The 19352-nt window shown below is 51.4% G+C and overlaps 1 protein-coding gene across 1 annotated transcript; it reads left to right on the top strand.

The window, feature by feature from the left end:
- Positions 1-211: 211 nt before the first annotated feature.
- nrps1 (uncharacterized protein) lies at positions 212-18874 on the top strand (the record flags this gene model as incomplete). The annotated part of the gene is made up of 9 exons (XM_056636931.1): positions 212-709; positions 772-1188; positions 1313-1615; positions 1684-7918; positions 7995-13295; positions 13360-13742; positions 13795-14455; positions 14507-16134; positions 16193-18874. 9 exons carry the CDS (start codon positions 212-214, stop codon positions 18872-18874), a joined length of 18108 nt encoding a protein of 6035 aa, XP_056482961.1.
- Positions 18875-19352: the final 478 nt, after the last annotated feature.

Below are 19352 nucleotides of genomic sequence, written 5' to 3'. Positions count from 1 at the left end.
GCGCGGCCACTTCTCCTCGAGATAACCTTCCTCTTGGATACTACTAATCCAACTAATTGAGGGCTCTCATCATCCACTCGCTTCATCGACTGCGGCAGGAACCCAACAGCTTTGATTATCCTCAAAAAGTACAAAATTTATCTCTCGCTCCTCTTCTCAAATTCTCAATCCGAACAACTTTTCGGCCCCATTCGAGATTCACTCCGAGACCATGGCCCAATCTTCGCAATGCTATCTTCCTCGCTTCGCTCCCGCGGTCGACGGGCCCAAACGTCCGGTTTCTATGAAGACGAGACCGACCTCTTCGCAATGTGCGCAGTTATTAACCGCATGGCACGAAGGGCGACTGGAATCCATCTTGCAGGCTACCTGGGCGCTGGTACTGCACTACTATATCCAAACCGAGGATATTAGCTTCGGTTATCAACACATCGACGGTGCCTCTATGTCCTCTCGACACCCTGTACAGCGGTCGAATGTCACCACCCCCGACCGCGATATGTCGGCTATCCGGCTGGCAATCGATGAGAACGAATCCATCCAGGCAATTGTAGATAAAGTGCGAACCGGTGATGGAATCAAACAGCTCGGCGGTGCTTCTGAGGGCCATTTGCCCTTCAACACCATCTTGATGCTGCGCACATATCGCAGGACGGATGATCCGTCTCCATCCTCCAAGACATTGCTGGCTAGTGCTCTACCAGACCAGGTATTTATATCCCCCATTCGCCAATCGGCACATATATAGCCCCGGCTAACTTTGAACAACAGTGCCAAGTTCGTCTGCATGTAAAGGTGTTGCGCCGGGATATTAACATCTTCCTGGAATGGCGAAATGGTGATATGTCTGGAGATCAAATGAAAAGTGTGGCCCACATCTTTGAGCAATTGCTCGCTAAAGTCCTTTCTTCCGAGAACCCCGCTATTAGCCAGCTTAATTTATTCTCGGAGAATGACTGGCAGCGCATTCGCAAGTGGACATCCGATATCCCTCAAACATACGACGGCTGCATCCACGATGCCATTCGTGAACAAGCACTTTCCGGACCGGACAGAGAGGCAGTATGCGCTTGGGATGGCAGCTTCACATATGCCGAACTGGACGCGTTGGCGTCGAAGCTGGCTTGTCACCTGCGTATGCAGGGCGTTGGCCCAGAAGTGCGCGTGGCACTGCTATTTGATAAATCGGTGAGTTAGTCCATTTGATAATATTTTCCCCTTTCCGCTCTTTTTTTGTATTTTCTGCAAAGTTCGCAGGAGTTCGCAGATGGTGTCAAGCTGTGGAAGATGAATGAGACTGACGATCTGCAAGAAATGGAATTTAGTGGCGATGCTTGGCGTGATGAAGGCGGGCGGTGCGTTTGTCCCATTGGATCCAGCTCATCCACCTTCGCGCCTCCAACGGTTGATCGACTCTGTCAAGGCCGAAGTCGCCCTGTGTTCGCAGGGCCGTGCAGATGCACTTCGTCCCATTGCGAAGACTTTGATTCCCATCTGCAGCGATACCCTGGATGCACTGCCCGCGCCCGTCGACGGAATTGATCTCGCATCGGGCGTCACTGGCCAAAATGCCGCTTACGTTTTGTTTACTTCTGGATCCACTGGAGAGCCGAAGGTAGGTCGATCCGATATTGAGGAATTGTGATGAAGCATGGAAGCAGAAACTGACGATTCGCACGCCAGGGCACCCTCCTGGAACATCGGGCCTTCCTATCGAGCTCCCTGGCTCACGGCGCTGGTCTCTGCGTTTTTCGCGACACTCGCGCCTTGCAATTCGCCGCACACACGTTTGACGCCAGTTTGGCAGAGTCGCTTACTCCTCTGATCCACGGTGCCTGCGTCTGCATTCCGAGCGAGGAAGACCGATTAAATGATATTGTCCGTTTCATCAATGAAAAGCGGGTCGACCAGGCCTGCTTCACCCCGTCTTTTGTCGGCTTTATTGAAATCGACAGCGTGCCAGGGTTGAAGTCTTTGGTTCTGGCTGGTGAGGCCATGTCCCAGTCACAACTGGCAACATGGTCCAGAATCAGACTGGTCAATGGCTATGGACCGACGGAGGCCAGCGTCGCGTCCGTGCTGAACACCAATGTCGCACCGAACGCCGACTGCAAGGATATCGGTCTACCTGTTGGTGTCCGCGCATGGCTGGTAAATCCTGAAAACCACGACCAACTCGTCCCTATCGGCTGCCCTGGTGAATTGCTGCTCGAGGGACCGACTCTCGCTCGATGCTACGTCAACAACCCACAAAAGACCAACGAATCCTTTATCTACGACCCATCCTGGACCAAATTCGACGCTGGAGGAGGGACAAATCGCAGGTTTTACAAAACTGGAGATTTGGTGAGATACAACTCAGACACGGGTGCTCTGAATTACATCGGTCGGAAAGATACTCAGGTGAAGGTCCACGGCCAGCGGGTTGAGCTGGGTGAAGTTGAGAACCAGTTGAACAAGGAAAACAGCGTGACGCACTGCTCCGTTCTTTTTCCTAAGGCTGGTTTCTGCAAGGGCCGTCTTGCAGCTGTGATTTCTTCTGCAGGACTTCTAGCGGAACAATCCGATGCGGACCTAGAGCCTCTGCGACTGCTTCCTTCACCGGAGAAAGCTAAGATCGTCCCTGGTATCCGAGAGAGCTTGTCGGGTCGACTCCCGACTTACATGGTACCTGCAGTGTGGCTTTGTGTGGAAGCATTGCCCCTTCTTCCGTCCGGAAAACTCGATCGGAAGGGTATTGCAACTTGGGTTTCCGGAATGGAGAACGATCCAGACGTTGGAACGGCTGGAAATGGTGTTGTCCTTGAGGCTGAAATGTCTCAACCTGCAAATGAAATTGAAGAGACTCTCACTGCTGTTTACAGTCGTGTCCTCAACATCCCTCAGAACCACGTCAGCCTGACTGAGAGCTTCTTGGCTCTCGGTGGCGATTCTATTGCTGCTATGACCTGTATTGGTCTGTGTAAGAAACGTGGTGTTGGTCTTTCCGTCCAAGATGTGCTCCGCAGCAAGTCGATCCAAGACTTGGCTACGCGTGCGAAGGCGATTGATCACACGACATCTTATAAGGAGGCAGTAGATGAGCCGTTTGATCTCTCCCCCATCCAGATACTCCACTTTGGTCTCCGAAAGGAAGGCCAGGGTCACTTTAACCAAGGCATTCTCACACGCCTCAGCAAACCTCTTGATGAGCGCACCCTTCGCAAGGCGATCGAAACCCTCGTTTCGCGACACTCCATGCTTCGCGCAAAATTCGAAAACACGGGCTGGTCGACAGCTTCGAGTCAGAGGATTACTCGAGACGTCAAGGGCTCATTCAGGTTGCGGAGCAACACCGTACGCACCATGGAAGACATCAAGCCCCATGTCGCTGACAGCCAGTCTTGCATTAATTGTTTCTCGGGACCCCTCCTGGCTATTGATTACTTCCGCTTCAAGGAAAAGCAACAGCAACATGTACTCTCTATGACCGCCCATCACTTGGTCGTTGACATTGTCTCTTGGAGAATTATTCTAGAAGATCTGGAGGATATCATCAAAAACCCTGGAAAAACCACAAGTGAGGATGCGTCACTTCCATTCCAAACCTGGTCCAAGCTACAGATCCAGCACTCGAAGGATATGGTCGCCGAGGGCAAAGTCTCGAAGGATCCTCTACCTGCCCCAGACTTTGGCTACTGGGGCTTGAAGACCCATCAAACCACATATGGTGATGTTGATTGTGCTTCTTTCGAGATCGATGCCGTACACACCAACGCAATCCTTCTTGAGTGCCATAAGGCCCTGGCCACTGAGCCAATCGACCTTTTTCTAGCATCCATGCTTCACTCATTTGGACAGTCCTTCACCGATCGATCCCTACCAACCATCTTCAATGAGGGACACGGACGTGAGGTTTGGGATCCTTCCATGGACATTTCTCACACCGTCGGCTGGTTCACTATCTTGCACCCCATCTTCGTCAACGGCTACCAATCGGACAATGCGATCGACACTTTGATCAAAGTAAAGGACTTGCGTCGCCATGTCTCCGACAATGGTCGCGCAGACTTCGCGACCGGCGTCCTCCCCATCGAAGGCAAGCGGCCTGGTACCTATCCGCACCCGTTCGAGATCTCATTCAACTATGTTGGCCAGCACCGTGACTTGCAGCGTCAGGATGGCCTCTTTCAGCTCGTTGATCAGATGGCTGGTGAGACTGGTCAAGGAAGTGGTGATGCAGACTTCGGTCGCGACACCCCTCGCTTCGGTCTTTTCGAGATCTCCGCGATGGTCGTTGGTGGCAAGATCCGGTTTACATTCTCTTTCAACAAGTTTATGCAGCACCAAGATCGTATCCATACCTGGGTTGCCAACTGTCAGAAGCAGCTTGTATCCTTCTCTGAGAAGTTGACTTCTATGTCTCCGCGTCTGACGTTGAGCTCTTTCCCGATGTTGTCTCTCAACTATGACAGCCTCGACAAGATGATCAACCAGAAGCTCCCCGCGATCGGAGTGAGAAACATAGATATGATTGAAGATATCTACCCTTGTTCCCGAATGCAGCAAGGTATTCTCCTTGGTCAGACCCGGGACAGCTCTTACTATGCCGTCCACGATACCTTCGAAGTCCGTGGCACTGGCTCCACACAGCCGAATCTTGATCGCCTTGTGGAAGCCTGGAAGCAAGTTGCTTCACACCATGCCATGCTACGTACTATATTTGTTGAGAATCTCACTCCTCACGATGCCTTCTCCCAGGTTGTCTTGAAGGAGTATGATGCTAGCCCCGTCTGCCTACAATCCTCCGGAGATAGTGACATTTTTGCAACCTTTGATGCGCAGGAGCCCAAGAACTACCGTGAGCGTACCCCTGCGTATCGCTTTAGCATCTGTCACACCTCAACTGGCCGCATCTTCTGCCGGATTGAACTGAGCCATGCTGCCATGGATGGAAACTCAATCTCCATCATTCTTCGAGATCTACAACTCGCGTATGTTGGAAGACTAGAGGAAACTCGACGCCCGCTGTTCAAAGACTACATGGGCTACCTTCTCGACGCGCCCAGCGATGCAAGCATTAAATACTGGCGCTCATATCTCTTGGACGCGAAGCCTTGTCTGTTCCCCGTTCTCACCGATGGCCAAACCCCCCAAGAGAAGGCTCTCCGCGCTATCCCTGTCAACTTTGGATCTCTGCCGCGGCTCCAAAGCGTGTGTGAGAAGAAGGGAATTACACTCGCCAATGTTTTCAATGCAGCCTGGGGCCTCACCCTCCGTTACTTCACTGCCTCCGACGATGTTAGTTTCAGCTACATGGCTTCGCTAAGAGATGTCCCTGCGGATGGCGTCCAGTCTGTTGTTGGCCCGGTGATCAACCTCATGGCTTGCCGCATGAAGTTTTCTGGCACTTCGGTATTGCGTGATGTGTTAGAGAAGGTCCAGGATGATTATATGGACAGCTTGCCATACCGACACACCTCACTCATTGACATTCAACATGCTCTGAAGCTTTCTGATACCAACTTGTTCAACTCGGGTGTTTCCTACCGCCGTCTACCTGACGCGAAGGATGCTGTAAGTAGTGATATCGAGTGTATCGAAGTCGGTTCCATTCACGACCCAGCCGAATTCCCAGTCTTCATCAACATTGAAGCTATGGACGCAAAGGCTAGTATCGACCTAAACTACTGGACTACAAACCTCTCCGATGCGCAGGCCACAAATGTCGCCAACACATACGTTCGCTGCCTCGAGAGTATTATGACACAAGCGGATAGCGAAATCCGCGAACTTGATAATCTCAGTGATAGCAACAAGACTGATATTGCCAGTTGGAACAGCAAGAACCCACAGGCTGTTGAGATTTGTGTTCACCAGGTCGTTCAGGATATGGCCAAGAAACGGCCCGATGCTCTTGCCGTCACTGCTTGGGATGGAAATCTGACTTACTCCAAGCTCGACCAGTTCTCTTCTCGCCTGGCAAGTTATCTGGTCACTTTCGGTGTGGGGCCCGGTAGTCTTATTCCAACATCCTTCCCGAAGTCCGTTTGGAATATTGTTTCCTTACTAGCGGTGATGAAGGCTGGTGGTGGTTGCATCCCTGTTGAGAATTCGAAAACTTTGAGCCTCATCGAGAAACATGTTCAAGAAAACGTGATTCAGGTTGCCCTTGCATCCCCTGAGAAGGCACAGGTTCTCGAGGAGGTGATCCCTTATGTGGTACCAGTCAGCGAGTCTCTCCTCGAATATCTCGGGGATGAGCCTTTGTTGTCTATGGCCTGTTATTCGGACCCCGCTTATGTATCATTCACTGCTGGATCATCTGGAGCCCCGAAGGGAGTTGTTCTTGAGCACGCTACTGTCATAACTCGAGCTGAAGCATTCGCCGCCTCACTCAAACTCAATAACGCCTCGCGCACATTCCAATTCGCGACTCACTCGTCCGATCTTTTCTTGCTCGAGATCTTTGGTACCTTTATGCGCGGAGGTTGTGTTTGCATTCCAGCAGACATTGATCCTTCCAAGTTGGCTGCCTCCATCAATGTTCTTCACGCCAATGTTTCCTGCTTGACCCCAAGTGTTGCGGAATTTATGACCCCGAGAGATGTTCCCGGCCTCAAGACTGCAGCAATCGTCGGAGAACTTGCGACCAGTACTCTTTTGGACAACTGGCATTCTGATGACGTCCAGCTGCATGTTCTGTTCGGAACTACGGAGTCATCCTCTGCAGCATGCCTCGCTCCGATCACACAGGGTTGCAAGGAAAGCACCATTGGTCGTCCCGCATCCTGTATCTCCTGGGTTGTCGACCCCGCTAACCATCATGCCCTTGTCCCTGTCGGTGCTATCGGTGAATTGGTTATTGAAGGTCCTGTGATTGCCTCCAAGTACCTGGCAAACGGAGGTCATGATTGCGAAGCCTTTTTTGAGAAACCATCATGGCTTTCTGCCTTCGGACGTGACTCGCACGAGTTCACGGAGACAAGAAAGTTCTTCAAGACTGGGGATCTTGTTCGTTACAATGGTGATGGTTCCCTTGTGCACCTTGGCCGCAAGGACAATGCTCAGGAAATTTCGATGTCATCTGACTTACGCCGTGTCCAGCAATCCCTTGTGGGATACTTGGGCTCCAAGAGAAAGGCTCTGGTGGATACGATAAAATTGCCCGGGGATACAAACAGCTCCATCGTGGCATTCATCGGCTCCTCAGCCCCCACTGCCGCATCATTCAACGAGCGAGTTATTCAAAGTTCGTCTTCGGACCTGACGACAACCATTTCCGCTATCCACGCGCATTTGACCAGCCGATTCCCAGCTAACAAGGTTCCGAGTTGCTACATCCCTATTTCGACAGTCCCTCTCACCTCTCTTGGAAAGCTAAACTTGCAGGGCCTCAATGCCGAAATTAACTCCCTCTCCGCCAGTGTTCTGCGAACCTTCAACGTTGAACGATGGACTGGATTGAAGTCATCTAACCGCCACTCCCGCCAGTCGTCCCTTTCAGGAACCTCCCTTGCTTTCTGGAAAGAATACCTGGCAGATATCGAGCCATGCAACTTCCCCTCTATGTCTCTTGACACTACTAGCCCCGGTCGTTCGACTCGTACCCTTAACAAACAGACTCAGAAGTTACATGCCTTTAGCAAAATGTCTGGTGTCTCCGTCGAGACTCTGTTCCAGTTTGCTTGGGGTCTGGTTCTCCGTTGCTACACTGGCTGCATTGATGTCTGCTTCGGATTCTCCTCTGCCAATTCCGACGATCTCGCAGTGTCTATTTGCCGCCTCGTGCTCACCAACGAGCGCAAGGTGGAGGAGTCATTGCAGCACTCCAAGGCCCAATTCGACAAGGGTCTCCAAAACTTCGCAGACCTAGCTACTGTCAACCATCATCTTGGCTTCGAAAACACGAGTATTTTCAACACTCTCCTCACATTCCGTACCTCCTCGTCTCTCCCCTCAAGGAAATGTCCAGGAGATGACCACCGCGAATGACTACAAGCTCACTGTCGCAGCGGAGGTGAGCAGCGCTGTTGCCGAAATCCATTTCATCTATTCTTCGGACATCCTTTCCTCCAGCCAAGTTACTCATGTCATCGATGCCTTCGACCACTTCCTCAATGATGTTATGTCTTCTAATCCTCGCTATCGTCTCATTGGTGATCTTGATCTCTTCCCTCAGCGCTCTTGCAGACAAATTCGCGACTGGAACGCCGTCCTTCCTCCACGCGTTGAGAAATGTGCCGACGAGCTTATCCAGCAACAGGCCCTGCTACACCCCCGCGCCGAGGCTATTTGCTCCTGGGATAAAAACTTCACCTATGGCCAAGTTGAGATTGTTTCCAGCCGCCTTGCACGCTTCTTGACGGGATTAGGCGTTAAACCCGACGTTTTCGTTGTTCTATGTTTCGAAAAGTCTGCTTGGGCTGTTGTAGCCCAGCTGGCTATTCTCAAGGCCGGCGGTGCATTCGTCTCAATCGACCCTACCCACCCCGACTCCCGTCTTCAAATGTTGATCGAGGAGATTGGTGCAGACCTAGTACTCTGTTCGGCCACTCTCCAGTCAAAAATGGCTAAGCTTTGCAAGAAGGCATTTGCTGTTTCACAGAGCTCAATTTCTCAGCTGCCCGAATCCCCCCTTGCTCTGCCTGGTACTCGGCCTGCACCGAGTAGCGCAGCTTATGCTATCTTCACTTCGGGTACCACTGGCAAGCCGAAGGCCACTGTGGTTGAACACGTCGCCCTCAGTACAACTGCTATTGCCATGACTGATGCTCTCCACATGAACTCTAAAACACGCTCGCTTCAATTCTCCAACTATACTTTCGATGTGAGCATCCTCGAGATCATGATGACTCTGATGACAGGTGGCTGTGTTTGTGTCCCCAGCGAAGAAGAACGCATGAACAACCTGGGAGGTGCGATTCGTCGTATGGAAGCCAACTACATGGCATCACCACCGGCCATTGTCAACACCCTCGAGCCAAAGAGTGTTCCTACCTTGAAGACGATCATCACTGGCGGTGAAAAGATGCCCGCCAACCACATCGATCGCTGGAACGACCGCTTCGTCATTAACGCGTATGGTCCTTCAGAGGCTACTGTCGTTGCGACAGTCGGTGTCAAGGTCGATTGGGAGGGCAACCGTGTGAACAATGACCCTACCTCCATTGGACATGCCGCCAACTGCCGAGTTTGGATCGTCGATCCTAATAACTACAATCGCCTCCTCCCCGTTGGCGCTGTTGGAGAGATGCTTTTGGAAGGAAGCAACATTGCTCGCGAGTACCTTGGAAATGCCGAGAAGACGAAGGCAGCTTTCGTTGACGATCCAACTTGGAGCCACCACCCTGGCCTCCTAGGTCTCTTCAAGCGCAAGGATCGCATGTACCGCACTGGTGATCTGGTTCGGTACAACAGCGATGGGAGTCTGGCTTTTATCTCTCGAAAGGATACTCAAATTAAATTCAATGGCCAGCGTATCGAGCTTGAAGAGATTGAACACCAATGTCTCCGAGCCCTTCCAAATGGATCTCAAGTTGCCGTTGATGTTGTCGTTCCCCAGGAACGCACTGTCGCAAAGGGTCTTGCTGCCTTCTTCACAGTTCATGACCCTGATTCTGTGGAAGGTGGAACCAGTGATGATTTTGCACCCACAATCCCCGGTGTTGATCCTCTTCTTTTGCCCATCTCTGTTTCCAATATGGATGCCATTCAGAAGCTGAAGAGCTCCCTTCCCGATCTTCTTCCGCAAAGTATGATGCCACGCCTGTTTTTTCCCTTACGGAACCTTCCTTTCACCTCCTCCGCCAAGATTGATCGCCGCCGCCTTCGTGCGATGGTTCAGACATTGTCCAAAGATGTTTTGAAGTCATACATCACATTCAATTCCGTCTCAACAAAAGAGGAGACTTCTACAGATGGCATTGATGCTAAGCTGCGCTCTTTGTGGGAGAAGATCCTAGACCTTGAAACCGGCTCAGTAACGAATGACGATAGCTTCTTTGCCCTTGGTGGTGATTCATTCTCTGCCATGAATCTCGTTGGTGCTGCTCAAGCTTTGGGAATCTCTCTTAATGTGGCCACTATTTTTAACACCCCTGTCCTGATCGAGATGGCGCACAGCTGTTCGGAGTCCCAAGAGGCACCGGCTCCTAAGAAGGCCACCCTGAAGCCATTCTCACTGCTGCCGTCTTCGGTAGATGCAGAAAGCATCATGGAAGAAGTTATTGACAACTGTGGTGTTCCTAAGTCGTCTATTTGTGATATTTATCCCTGCTCTGCAGTCCAGGAAGGCCTGTTGACACTATCCTTGAAGCATGCGGGTGCCTATGTTGCCCAACCTGTCTTCCGTCTCGCCGACGGCACAGACCTTGACAAATTCAAATCTGCCTGGCAGCAGACGGTGTTCGATCTTGAAATCTTACGCACGCGAGTTGTGCATACCGAGGCCATGAACTTCGCACAGGCGGTTTTGGATAACCAGCCCATCTCTTGGGCCCACGCGGAGTCATTCGAAGCTCTGCCGAGTGATACAACTGAACTACCAAAGCAAAATGGTGCGCCTCTCACCGGTTATGCGATTGTCCAACCCCGTGGATCTTCCACTCGCTACTTCGTCTGGTCGGTTCACCACGCACTCTACGATGGATGGAGTATTCCGCTTGTCTGGAAGAAGGTCGAGGAGAACTACAGGAGCTCTAAAAACAAAGCTTCGGGCACATCCTACGGTCTTTTCATTGAGTATCTCACCAAGAAGGACATGGAAAAGTCCGATGCCTTCTGGAAGTCTTATCTCAAGGACCTGTCTAGTACTCCCTTTCCCCAGAACAAGAATTCTGTTCCCGATGCTATCCGTGCTGGTAACACCCAGTACCTCACTTTGAATATCTCGCGGCCTGCCAACGGCGTTGAGTTTACTCTACCTGTCTTGCTTCGTGCCGCCTGGGCTATCGTCGTCGCTAACCACACCGCATCTGGAGATGTGTGCTTTGGCGAGACCCTGTCAGGTCGCAACATTGATCTTCCTGGTGTTGGCGAGATCGCTGGCCCTGTTCTTTCAACCGTTCCTACGCGCGTGCAAGTCGACAACGAAATGACAATCATCCAGTATCTTGATCAGATCAACAAGTCAACTACTGAGATGATTCCCCACCTTCACGCAGGCCTGCAACACATTCGTCAGCTTAATAAGGACACATCCACTGGTTGCAACTTCCAGAACCTGCTTGTTATTCAGTCTGGCGAGCCTGAACTAGACAGCTCAATTTGGGTTGACGAGAAGCGTGAGACAAGCGAAGACTTCTTCACTCACCCCCTTGTTCTTGAATGCTCGATCTCGAAGTCAAATATTTCTTTCACCGTTCATCATGATGAACTTGTCATCAATGCGTGGCAGACCAAGCACATCACAGAGCAGCTGGGCCACGTTATGAAGCAACTTTTGTCTGTCCCTAAGACCACGACTAGCAAGTTGGTTGACTTGGAAGTTGTTAGCCCAGAAGACAAGGCTGAGATCGCTGAGTGGAACAAGCGTGATATTTCCCCAGTCGAGCGTTGCGTCCAGGAATTCATTTTGGAAAAATCTATCGAAACCCCCAATGCTCCTGCTGTGTGCGCTTGGGATGGACAGCTTACTTATCGTGAGTTCTGGGATCTGGCCTCCTCTTTTTCAAACTACCTCATCGGTCGTGGTGTCGGCCCCGAAGTATTTGTTCCCGTCTGCCTCGACAAGTCTGCTTGGGCTATGGTTACTCTAATCAGTATTCTGATTGCTGGTGGTGCTTACGTTCCACTGGACCCCCACCACCCTACCTCTCGACACGAGGAGATCCTCGCAGATGTTGGTGCGAATATGATCCTGTGTACTCCTAACTACACCAGCCGCTACAATCGTGTTGTCAAGACTGTCATCCCAATCAGCAAAGAGACTATCAAAGCCTATGGCTCCCTCAACTCGTCTTCAACCCGCCCCCGTTCCCAAGTGACAGCTTCCAACATGGCTTACGCCCTGTTCACCTCTGGCAGTACCGGACGTGCTAAGGGTATCGTCGTCGAGCACCGCAATGTTGTCAGCAGTATCATGGCGTTTGGCCCAATGATGTACATGGGACCAAAGGCAAGAGTGTTCCAGTTTGCCTCTCTGACCTTTGATGCTGCCATCATGGAAACCCTCGCCATCCTGATGCTTGGCGGCTGCATTTGTGTCCCTAGCGAAGATGAGCGACTCAACGATATTGCGGGTGCCATCCGTCGCCTGAATGTCACCTGGAGTTTCCTCACTCCGTCTATTGCGAGCATCATTGAGCCGTCTTCCGTCCCCTCTCTGGAGGTCCTTGCTGTTGGTGGCGAGAAGATGTCACAAGAGGTCATTACCCGGTGGTCTCATGTTCTCAAATTGATGAATGGATACGGTCCGACCGAAACATGTGTGTTCGCAGTTGTTGACACTGCCGTCGCAGTCAATCGCGATCCTGCTCGGATCGGATACGGTATTCCGAGCACCCTAACCTGGATTGTGGACGCTGAAAACCCGAACAAATTAGCTCCTCTTGGTGCAGTCGGCGAACTTGCCCTCGAGGGCCCTGCTCTTGCCCGGGAGTACTTGAAGAACCCTCAGAAAAATGCCGAAGCATTCATCAACGATCCTACCTGGACGAAAGAATTCAAGTCTTCCATCCCGTCCCCCCGCAGAATCTACTTGACCGGTGACCTTTGTTACTACAACCCTGATGGTTCCATCGAGTACATAAGCCGCAAGGACCACCAGGTTAAGCTCCACGGCCAGCGCATGGAACTCGGGGAGATTGAGCACAGACTGCATGAAGACCCACTGGTTCGCCATGCCGTTGTTATCTTGCCCAAGAACGGACCCCTCAAGCAGCGTCTTGTAACTGTCATGTCGCTCAACAAGATTGCCTCGGATAACAAGCTTATATCCGATAAGGCATGTGAGCTTGTGGAGGAAAGTGAGTTTAACAACCAGGGTCTTGGCGGCCTCGTGGAGGTCCAGAAGAAGCTTGAGGCACAGCTTCCAATCTACATGGTACCCCAAACCTGGGCTCTCATCAAGAAGCTTCCCATGCTTGTTTCCGGCAAGCTTGATCGCAAGAAGATCACCGCCTGGTTGGAAGATATCGATGACAACTCCTATGAGCGTATTATGCAAGACTTCGATCGCATGAAGCGCGGTGCGCCAGAGAAGCCCCAGGAACAGGAACATGATGGATCCTTGAAGATTGTTCGTGAGATATTCGCCCAGGTCCTCAATCTTTCGCTGCAGAAAGTCAACGTCGACCGATCTTTTGTCAGCCTAGGTAAGTTTCCAACGGAACCAGATCCTCATTTCAAATTGTCAGCTGTATTAACAACCTTCTCCAGGCGGCGACAGTATTACCGGCATGGCGGTGATCTCCAGAGCTCGAAAGCAGGGCTTGACTGTGACGCTCAATGACATCTTGCAAAGCCGATCAGTCAAAGAGCTTGCTCAGACTGCCAGTGCCAAGGCACCAGCCAAGGCTTTGCGCGAGGAGAAAACTGGAGAAAGCTTCGCCCTCTCTCCCGTTCAAAGGCTCTATATTCAGTCTACCAACTCTTACAAGGGAGCAGCTCGTTTCAACCAAAGTATCACTGTCCGTGTCTCTCGTCGTGTCGAAGGGGAGGTCCTTCGCCGTGCTATCAAGGCTGTTAGCTCCCAACATTCCATGTTCCGCGCCCGGTTCAGCAAGACTGGTGCTGGAAGCTGGCAACAAAAATCGTCAACTGTGAGTACAAAAATCCGTCTCTAGCGCCCCATGTTGCTAACACATTTTCAAGGAGGTTGATGAGTCTTATCGATTCCGCGTTCACTCTGTCAGCGACACACGCGCCATGGTCCCCAAAATTGCCGAAAGCCAGTCGTGCCTCGACCCCCTCAATGGACCAATTTTCGCCGCTGATTTGTTCAATCTCCGCAATGGTGGCCAAGTTCTTTTCCTCGTGGCTCATCATCTGTGTGTTGACATGGTCTCTTGGCGTATCATTCTCCAAGATCTTGAAGAGCTTGTTGTGTCCGGCTCGCTATCTGATGACAAGGCCTTGTCCTTCCAGAGCTGGTGTGCTATGCAACTTGAGCGAGCGAAGATTCATGATGCTGGTGTGACCTTGCCCTTCACTCCTGAGCAGCCAAATCTCACCTACTGGGGCATGGAAGATTCCACCAACCTCTATGGGGATCTCAAAATGGAGTCCTTCACACTCAACGAAGATGTGACCAACTTTATTCTTGAGGGCTGCCACGAAACCTTTGGAACGGATACCGTTGACATTCTTCTTGCCGCTATTGTGCAATCTTTCAGCCGCACATTCACTGACCGCAAGCTTCCCACCATCTACAATGAAGGCCATGGCCGTGAGCCCTGGGATGCCAGCATTGATCTTTCCCGCACAGTTGGTTGGTTTACAACCATGGCCCCTCTGCTCGTTGAGGGCCGGGATGGTAAGTGTCATCCTAGCTCTTATTTTGCCAATGCCCGCTCACATGAAACAGGCACTCTCACGGACACCATCAAGCGAGTCAAAGATACTCGTCGCAAGATCACTGACAATGGGCGACCTTTCTTCGCAAGGAGCCTCTTGGCTTCCGACCAGGAAAGCAACGAGAGTGCCTTCCAGGTTCCTTTTGAAATCTTGTTCAATTACCTGGGCAAGCTCCAGCAGCTTGAACGCAACGACTCACTCTTCCGGCACCAAGGTAGTGTTTTCGACAGCTCCGACTTCGCTGTTGCCGGCGACATGGGTCCTGACACTGCCCGCTTCGCGTTGTTTGAACTTTCCGCCATTGTGGTGAAGGATCGTTTGACTGTCTCTTTCGCCTATAACCGCCGTACTCAGCGCGAGGGACAGATCCGACGCTGGATTTTGCAATGCAAACAAACCTTAGAAAAGGACCTTTCCACTCTGAAGAATGTCCCCGCCGAGCCTACCCTTAGCGACTTCCCACTTCTTCCGATCAGTTACCAAGGCTTGCAGATCCTAACAAATAACACTTTCCGCAAGCTCGGAATCCGGAGCAAGACAGAGGTTCATGACATCTATCCCTGCTCCCCGATGCAGGAGGGTCTCCTACTAAGTCAACTTCGTGACCCGAGTGCCTATATGTTCCACACTATTTTCGAGATCAAAGATGCCCGCGCTGGCAAGGTCGACGCGGAGAGACTTGCCCGCTCCTGGAACATGCTTGTGGATCGTCACCCTGTCCTCCGGACCATTTTTATTGATAGCAATTACAGCGGCGGTTCCTTCGATCAATTGGTTCTTGCCAACCTCAAGGATAATGTTCTTCGGGTAGAATGCCCTGACTCTCAGGTTGAGGAAAAGCTGGCAGCTATTTCCCTTCGTGATGCGAATGCCATGCGTCCTGCCAAGCTTTCTCACCAGTTGACTGTCTGCAAGGTAACGAGTGGACGTGTCCTCGTCAAACTCGAAATCAACCACGCTATTATCGATGGTGGCGGTGTTGATGTCCTGCTACGTGACCTCACCATGGCCTATGATCGCAAGCTTGCAGAAGGCCCTGGGCCTCGTTTCAGCGACTACATCAAGTATATCCGAACTCAGAGCCAAGTTGAAGCACTTGACCATTGGAAGAAGTATCTCGGTGGCGTTCGTCCATGCCACCTTTCCCCTTCTGCCGGCTTCCAGACCCAACGGGAGCTGAAGGGTATCTTGATGGATTTCAACCGCTATCCCGAACTGCTAAAATTCTGTGAGGATGCTTCGGTTACCTTGGCAAACCTCACATTGACTGCCTGGGCTATTGTCCTTAGACAGTTTACCTCATCCGATGATGTTTGTTTCGGATATCTGTCGGCCGGTCGCGACGCGCCCGTCAACGGTATCCAAGACATGGTCGGTATTTTTATCAACATGCTTTGCTGCCGTGTGAAATTCTCTTCGCACCAGTCCCTTTCGGATATATCCAAGCAGGTGAATGGTGATTACATTGCCAGCATTCCCCATCAAAGCTGCTCCCTTGCTAGTATCCAGCACGAGCTGGGGTGGCAGGGACAGTCTCTCTTCAACACAACCCTCTCCATCCAGAACCACACCGTTGCCGGCGGCTCGAAGGAGAAGGGTCTATCGTTCAATCTACAGCATGCCCACGATCCTAGCGAGGTAAGTATCCGCGAACATAGTATGTAGATGGAAAGTGACTCAAGCTAACAACTTTCAGTACGCTGTCACTGTAAATGTCGACATTTCTCGCGGAGGCGAGGGTATCATGCTCCGCTACTGGAATGATGTTGTCTCGGATGATCAAGCGCAATCCCTTGTCGATTCGATTGCCAAGGTCTTCGCCGGTTTTATCGAGTCGCCATCAGAGTCAATCTCGGCCGCCAAACTCGACGACCAGGCTCTGACTGAACAGCCATCTGAATGGAGCAGCTCCCAGACATCTGTCAGCGAGAGAGCCAAGACCAACAGGAAGAGCCTGGACGGAACAGCAATTCAGAAGATTATCGATGACCGTGTCCACGAAATAATCGGTCAAATGCTGAGGGATGGGAAGTTGATGGTGCCAGGAATGGCGACAGATAGTCTTTCCGGCTACGGTCATCCTGACTCTGTTGGTTCTCCCTTCCAGCTAGAAGGACTTCAGGGTGAAGCGGATGACTCTGGTGTCTGCTCTGCAACCTCGCGCTCCAGTCAAGACGTAATGTCCGCAGACGTTGAGCGAAAACTTTGGAGTCTGTGGAGCACTGCTCTTGGTCTGTCACCCAATGTGGTGCGACACCAGGATAGCTTCTTCAAGCTCGGTGGCGATAGTATTACTGCAATGAAAATGGTCAGCGCCGCTCGCGAGGATGGCTTAGTCCTGACTGTTGCCGATGTCTTCAACAACCCCGTTTTTGAAGACATGCTTGCCACCGTTCGCGCTGCCAATGTCACACAGCAGATGCTCAATGCCGATCTGAAGCCAGTTCACAAGGAGGTTGATTCATTCCCCGACACCACACCCACCCCTCTGGCACAAACACCTTCTTCTGAAAGCATCTCAGTCCTCCGCCCTTCCAAGACTGTTGATGATGCGTCGGTCCAGAGCGGCATTTGCCCCAAGATTGGTGTCTTCAAAGGCGGAATTGCAGATGTTCTGCCTGTCACTGACTTCCAAGCCATGTCCCTCACTGCGACGCTGTTCAAGTCGCGATGGATGTTAAACTATTTCTTCTTGGAAGGCAATGGACCATTGGATCTCCGCCGTCTCCGCGAGAGCTGTCTCAAGGTCGTCGACGCGTTCGACATCCTGCGTACTGTTTTCGTTTGCTTCCACGACCAGTTCTTCCAAGTCGTCCTTCGCAAGATTCGCCCCAGTATCTTCGTCTATGAGACTGACCGTGGACTCGACGAATTTACCTCCACGCTTCAGCAGCGCGACCGTGAATACGGTCCGAGAGAGGGTGAGCAATACGTGCAGTTCTACGTTGTCAAGAAGAAGGAAAGCGATCAACACCGCATCATGATCCGTCTCTCTCACACGCAATACGATGGAGTCTGCTTGTCCAAGATCATGTCTGCCATCAAGTTCGGCTACGAAGGCAGCCCTCTTCCTCCAGTCACGCCTTACGCCAGCTATCTCCGCCAGCTTCCAGGAACCATTACACCGGATCACTACAACCACTGGTCTAAACTTCTCAAAGGATCGCATATGACCCAGGTCGTCAGTCGCAAGGGTACCTCCATGTTCCAAAATATTGGTGCTTTCACCGAGGTTCGCAAGACCATCGAGGTTCCCCCTACTGCTCTCGGAAACGTCACTGTCGCAACTGTCATGCAGGCGGCTTGGGCCTTGACTCTCGCAAAGCTGTCTGCTCAGTCAGATGTTGTTTTTGGCCTCACCATCAGTGGTCGCAATGCCACCGTGCCTGGAATTGAGAATACGGTCGGTCCATGTGTTAATGTTGTTCCTGTTCGTGTCAATTTCGCCGAGAGGTGGACAGGCGTCGAGTTGTTCCGCTATCTTCAGGATCAACAGGTGTCCAACATGCCATTCGAGTCACTTGGCTTCCGCGAGATCATCAAGCAATGCACTGACTGGCCTGCTTGGACATATTTCACCACCTCGGTGTTCCATCAGAATGTTGACTATGAGGGATCCCTGGAACTTGACAACAACAAGTACCGCATGGGAGGCGCGGGAGTCAATGACAACTTCGCTGATCTGACTATGGTTTCTCGCCCTGCTGACGACCGCAATCTCAATGTCACTCTCGGGTTCTCTGAGAAGGGCCCCATCCTTCCTTCGTTTGCTGAAAGGGTGCTGGACATGGTGTGTGAAACTGCGCAGTCCCTGATCGCCAACCCTTCAACTTCCTTGCCATCTCCCAACATGTTGTGCTCCCTTCCACCCCAGGTGGTGGATGATCTGCCGCGCGCCTCGGACGAACATTTCCTCAGCGCTCATCTCAAGTCCCGTTCCATTGCCGAGCTTCTAGTCCATTCCGACATCCTGTCGCGTTCCTGGCACCAGTGCCTGCCTAGTCGAACTCCCGTTCTGACAGAGGGAGATGAAGATGAGAAACCCAAGCATAAACCAGCCTTCCAGCTCGACTCATCCTTTTTCGATCTTGGTGGTGATATCTTCAATATGGCACAACTCACCTGGCTTCTTGAGCAAGAAGGCCTTAAGGTCCGCTTGGAGGATCTTCTCGAGCACCCATCCTTCCTTGGCCAAATGGCTGTCCTGGCTCTGCACAATTCCAAGCACCAGGAGGACTTTGGTCCTGAATATGCCACCGGAGCAGCCTCGCCGAAGCCATCTATGCCTCAAGTCGAGAAGAAGAAGACATGGGAGAAGGCCATGACACTTGCGAGAAAGCTGACTCGTCGGAACAATATGGTTTCCAGCCGGGCCTGATGACTTGCATTTGTCCCTTCTCCGGCATCCTTTGAAAAGAGAAAAAACGGAAAAAGGGGATGAAAACAGAAATAATCATACGGCGCAAAAAAAACCAAATCAGACGCCGTGAAATCCCCCCCCAAACCCCTTTTTGCTAGAGTCTCATATTTCCCCATTTTCCTTGCATTCCATTTTGTCTCACGATGTTTTGTACTTTATTCCTCACGGTTGTCATCCAAGCCCAGCAAACGCTGTTTCCTATGTTCTTTACAATTCATGGTTTGGATGGATACCAGTAGACGAAAATTATGTCAAATCTTTGGTCACTAGTTTGATTTTACCTCCAATTGCTTTTGGTCTTATAGAATGTGCTTCTCTCCATTTGCCAAGGTTACCGTAACATCATGCAATGGAACTTGAAATTGTCTCTATCAATGCGCTATTTACTATCCTCGCATTCACTACCTGCTTGTAGTTACATGACCTTTGACTTCCT

This window comes from Penicillium cosmopolitanum (assembly GCF_028827165.1).
Source record: "Penicillium cosmopolitanum strain IBT 29677 chromosome Unknown utg000011l:1.0-3548175.0:1.0-3550911.0, whole genome shotgun sequence".
Lineage (NCBI taxonomy): Eukaryota > Fungi > Ascomycota > Eurotiomycetes > Eurotiales > Aspergillaceae > Penicillium > Penicillium cosmopolitanum.
This window is presented reverse-complemented; position numbering and strand designations above follow the sequence as displayed.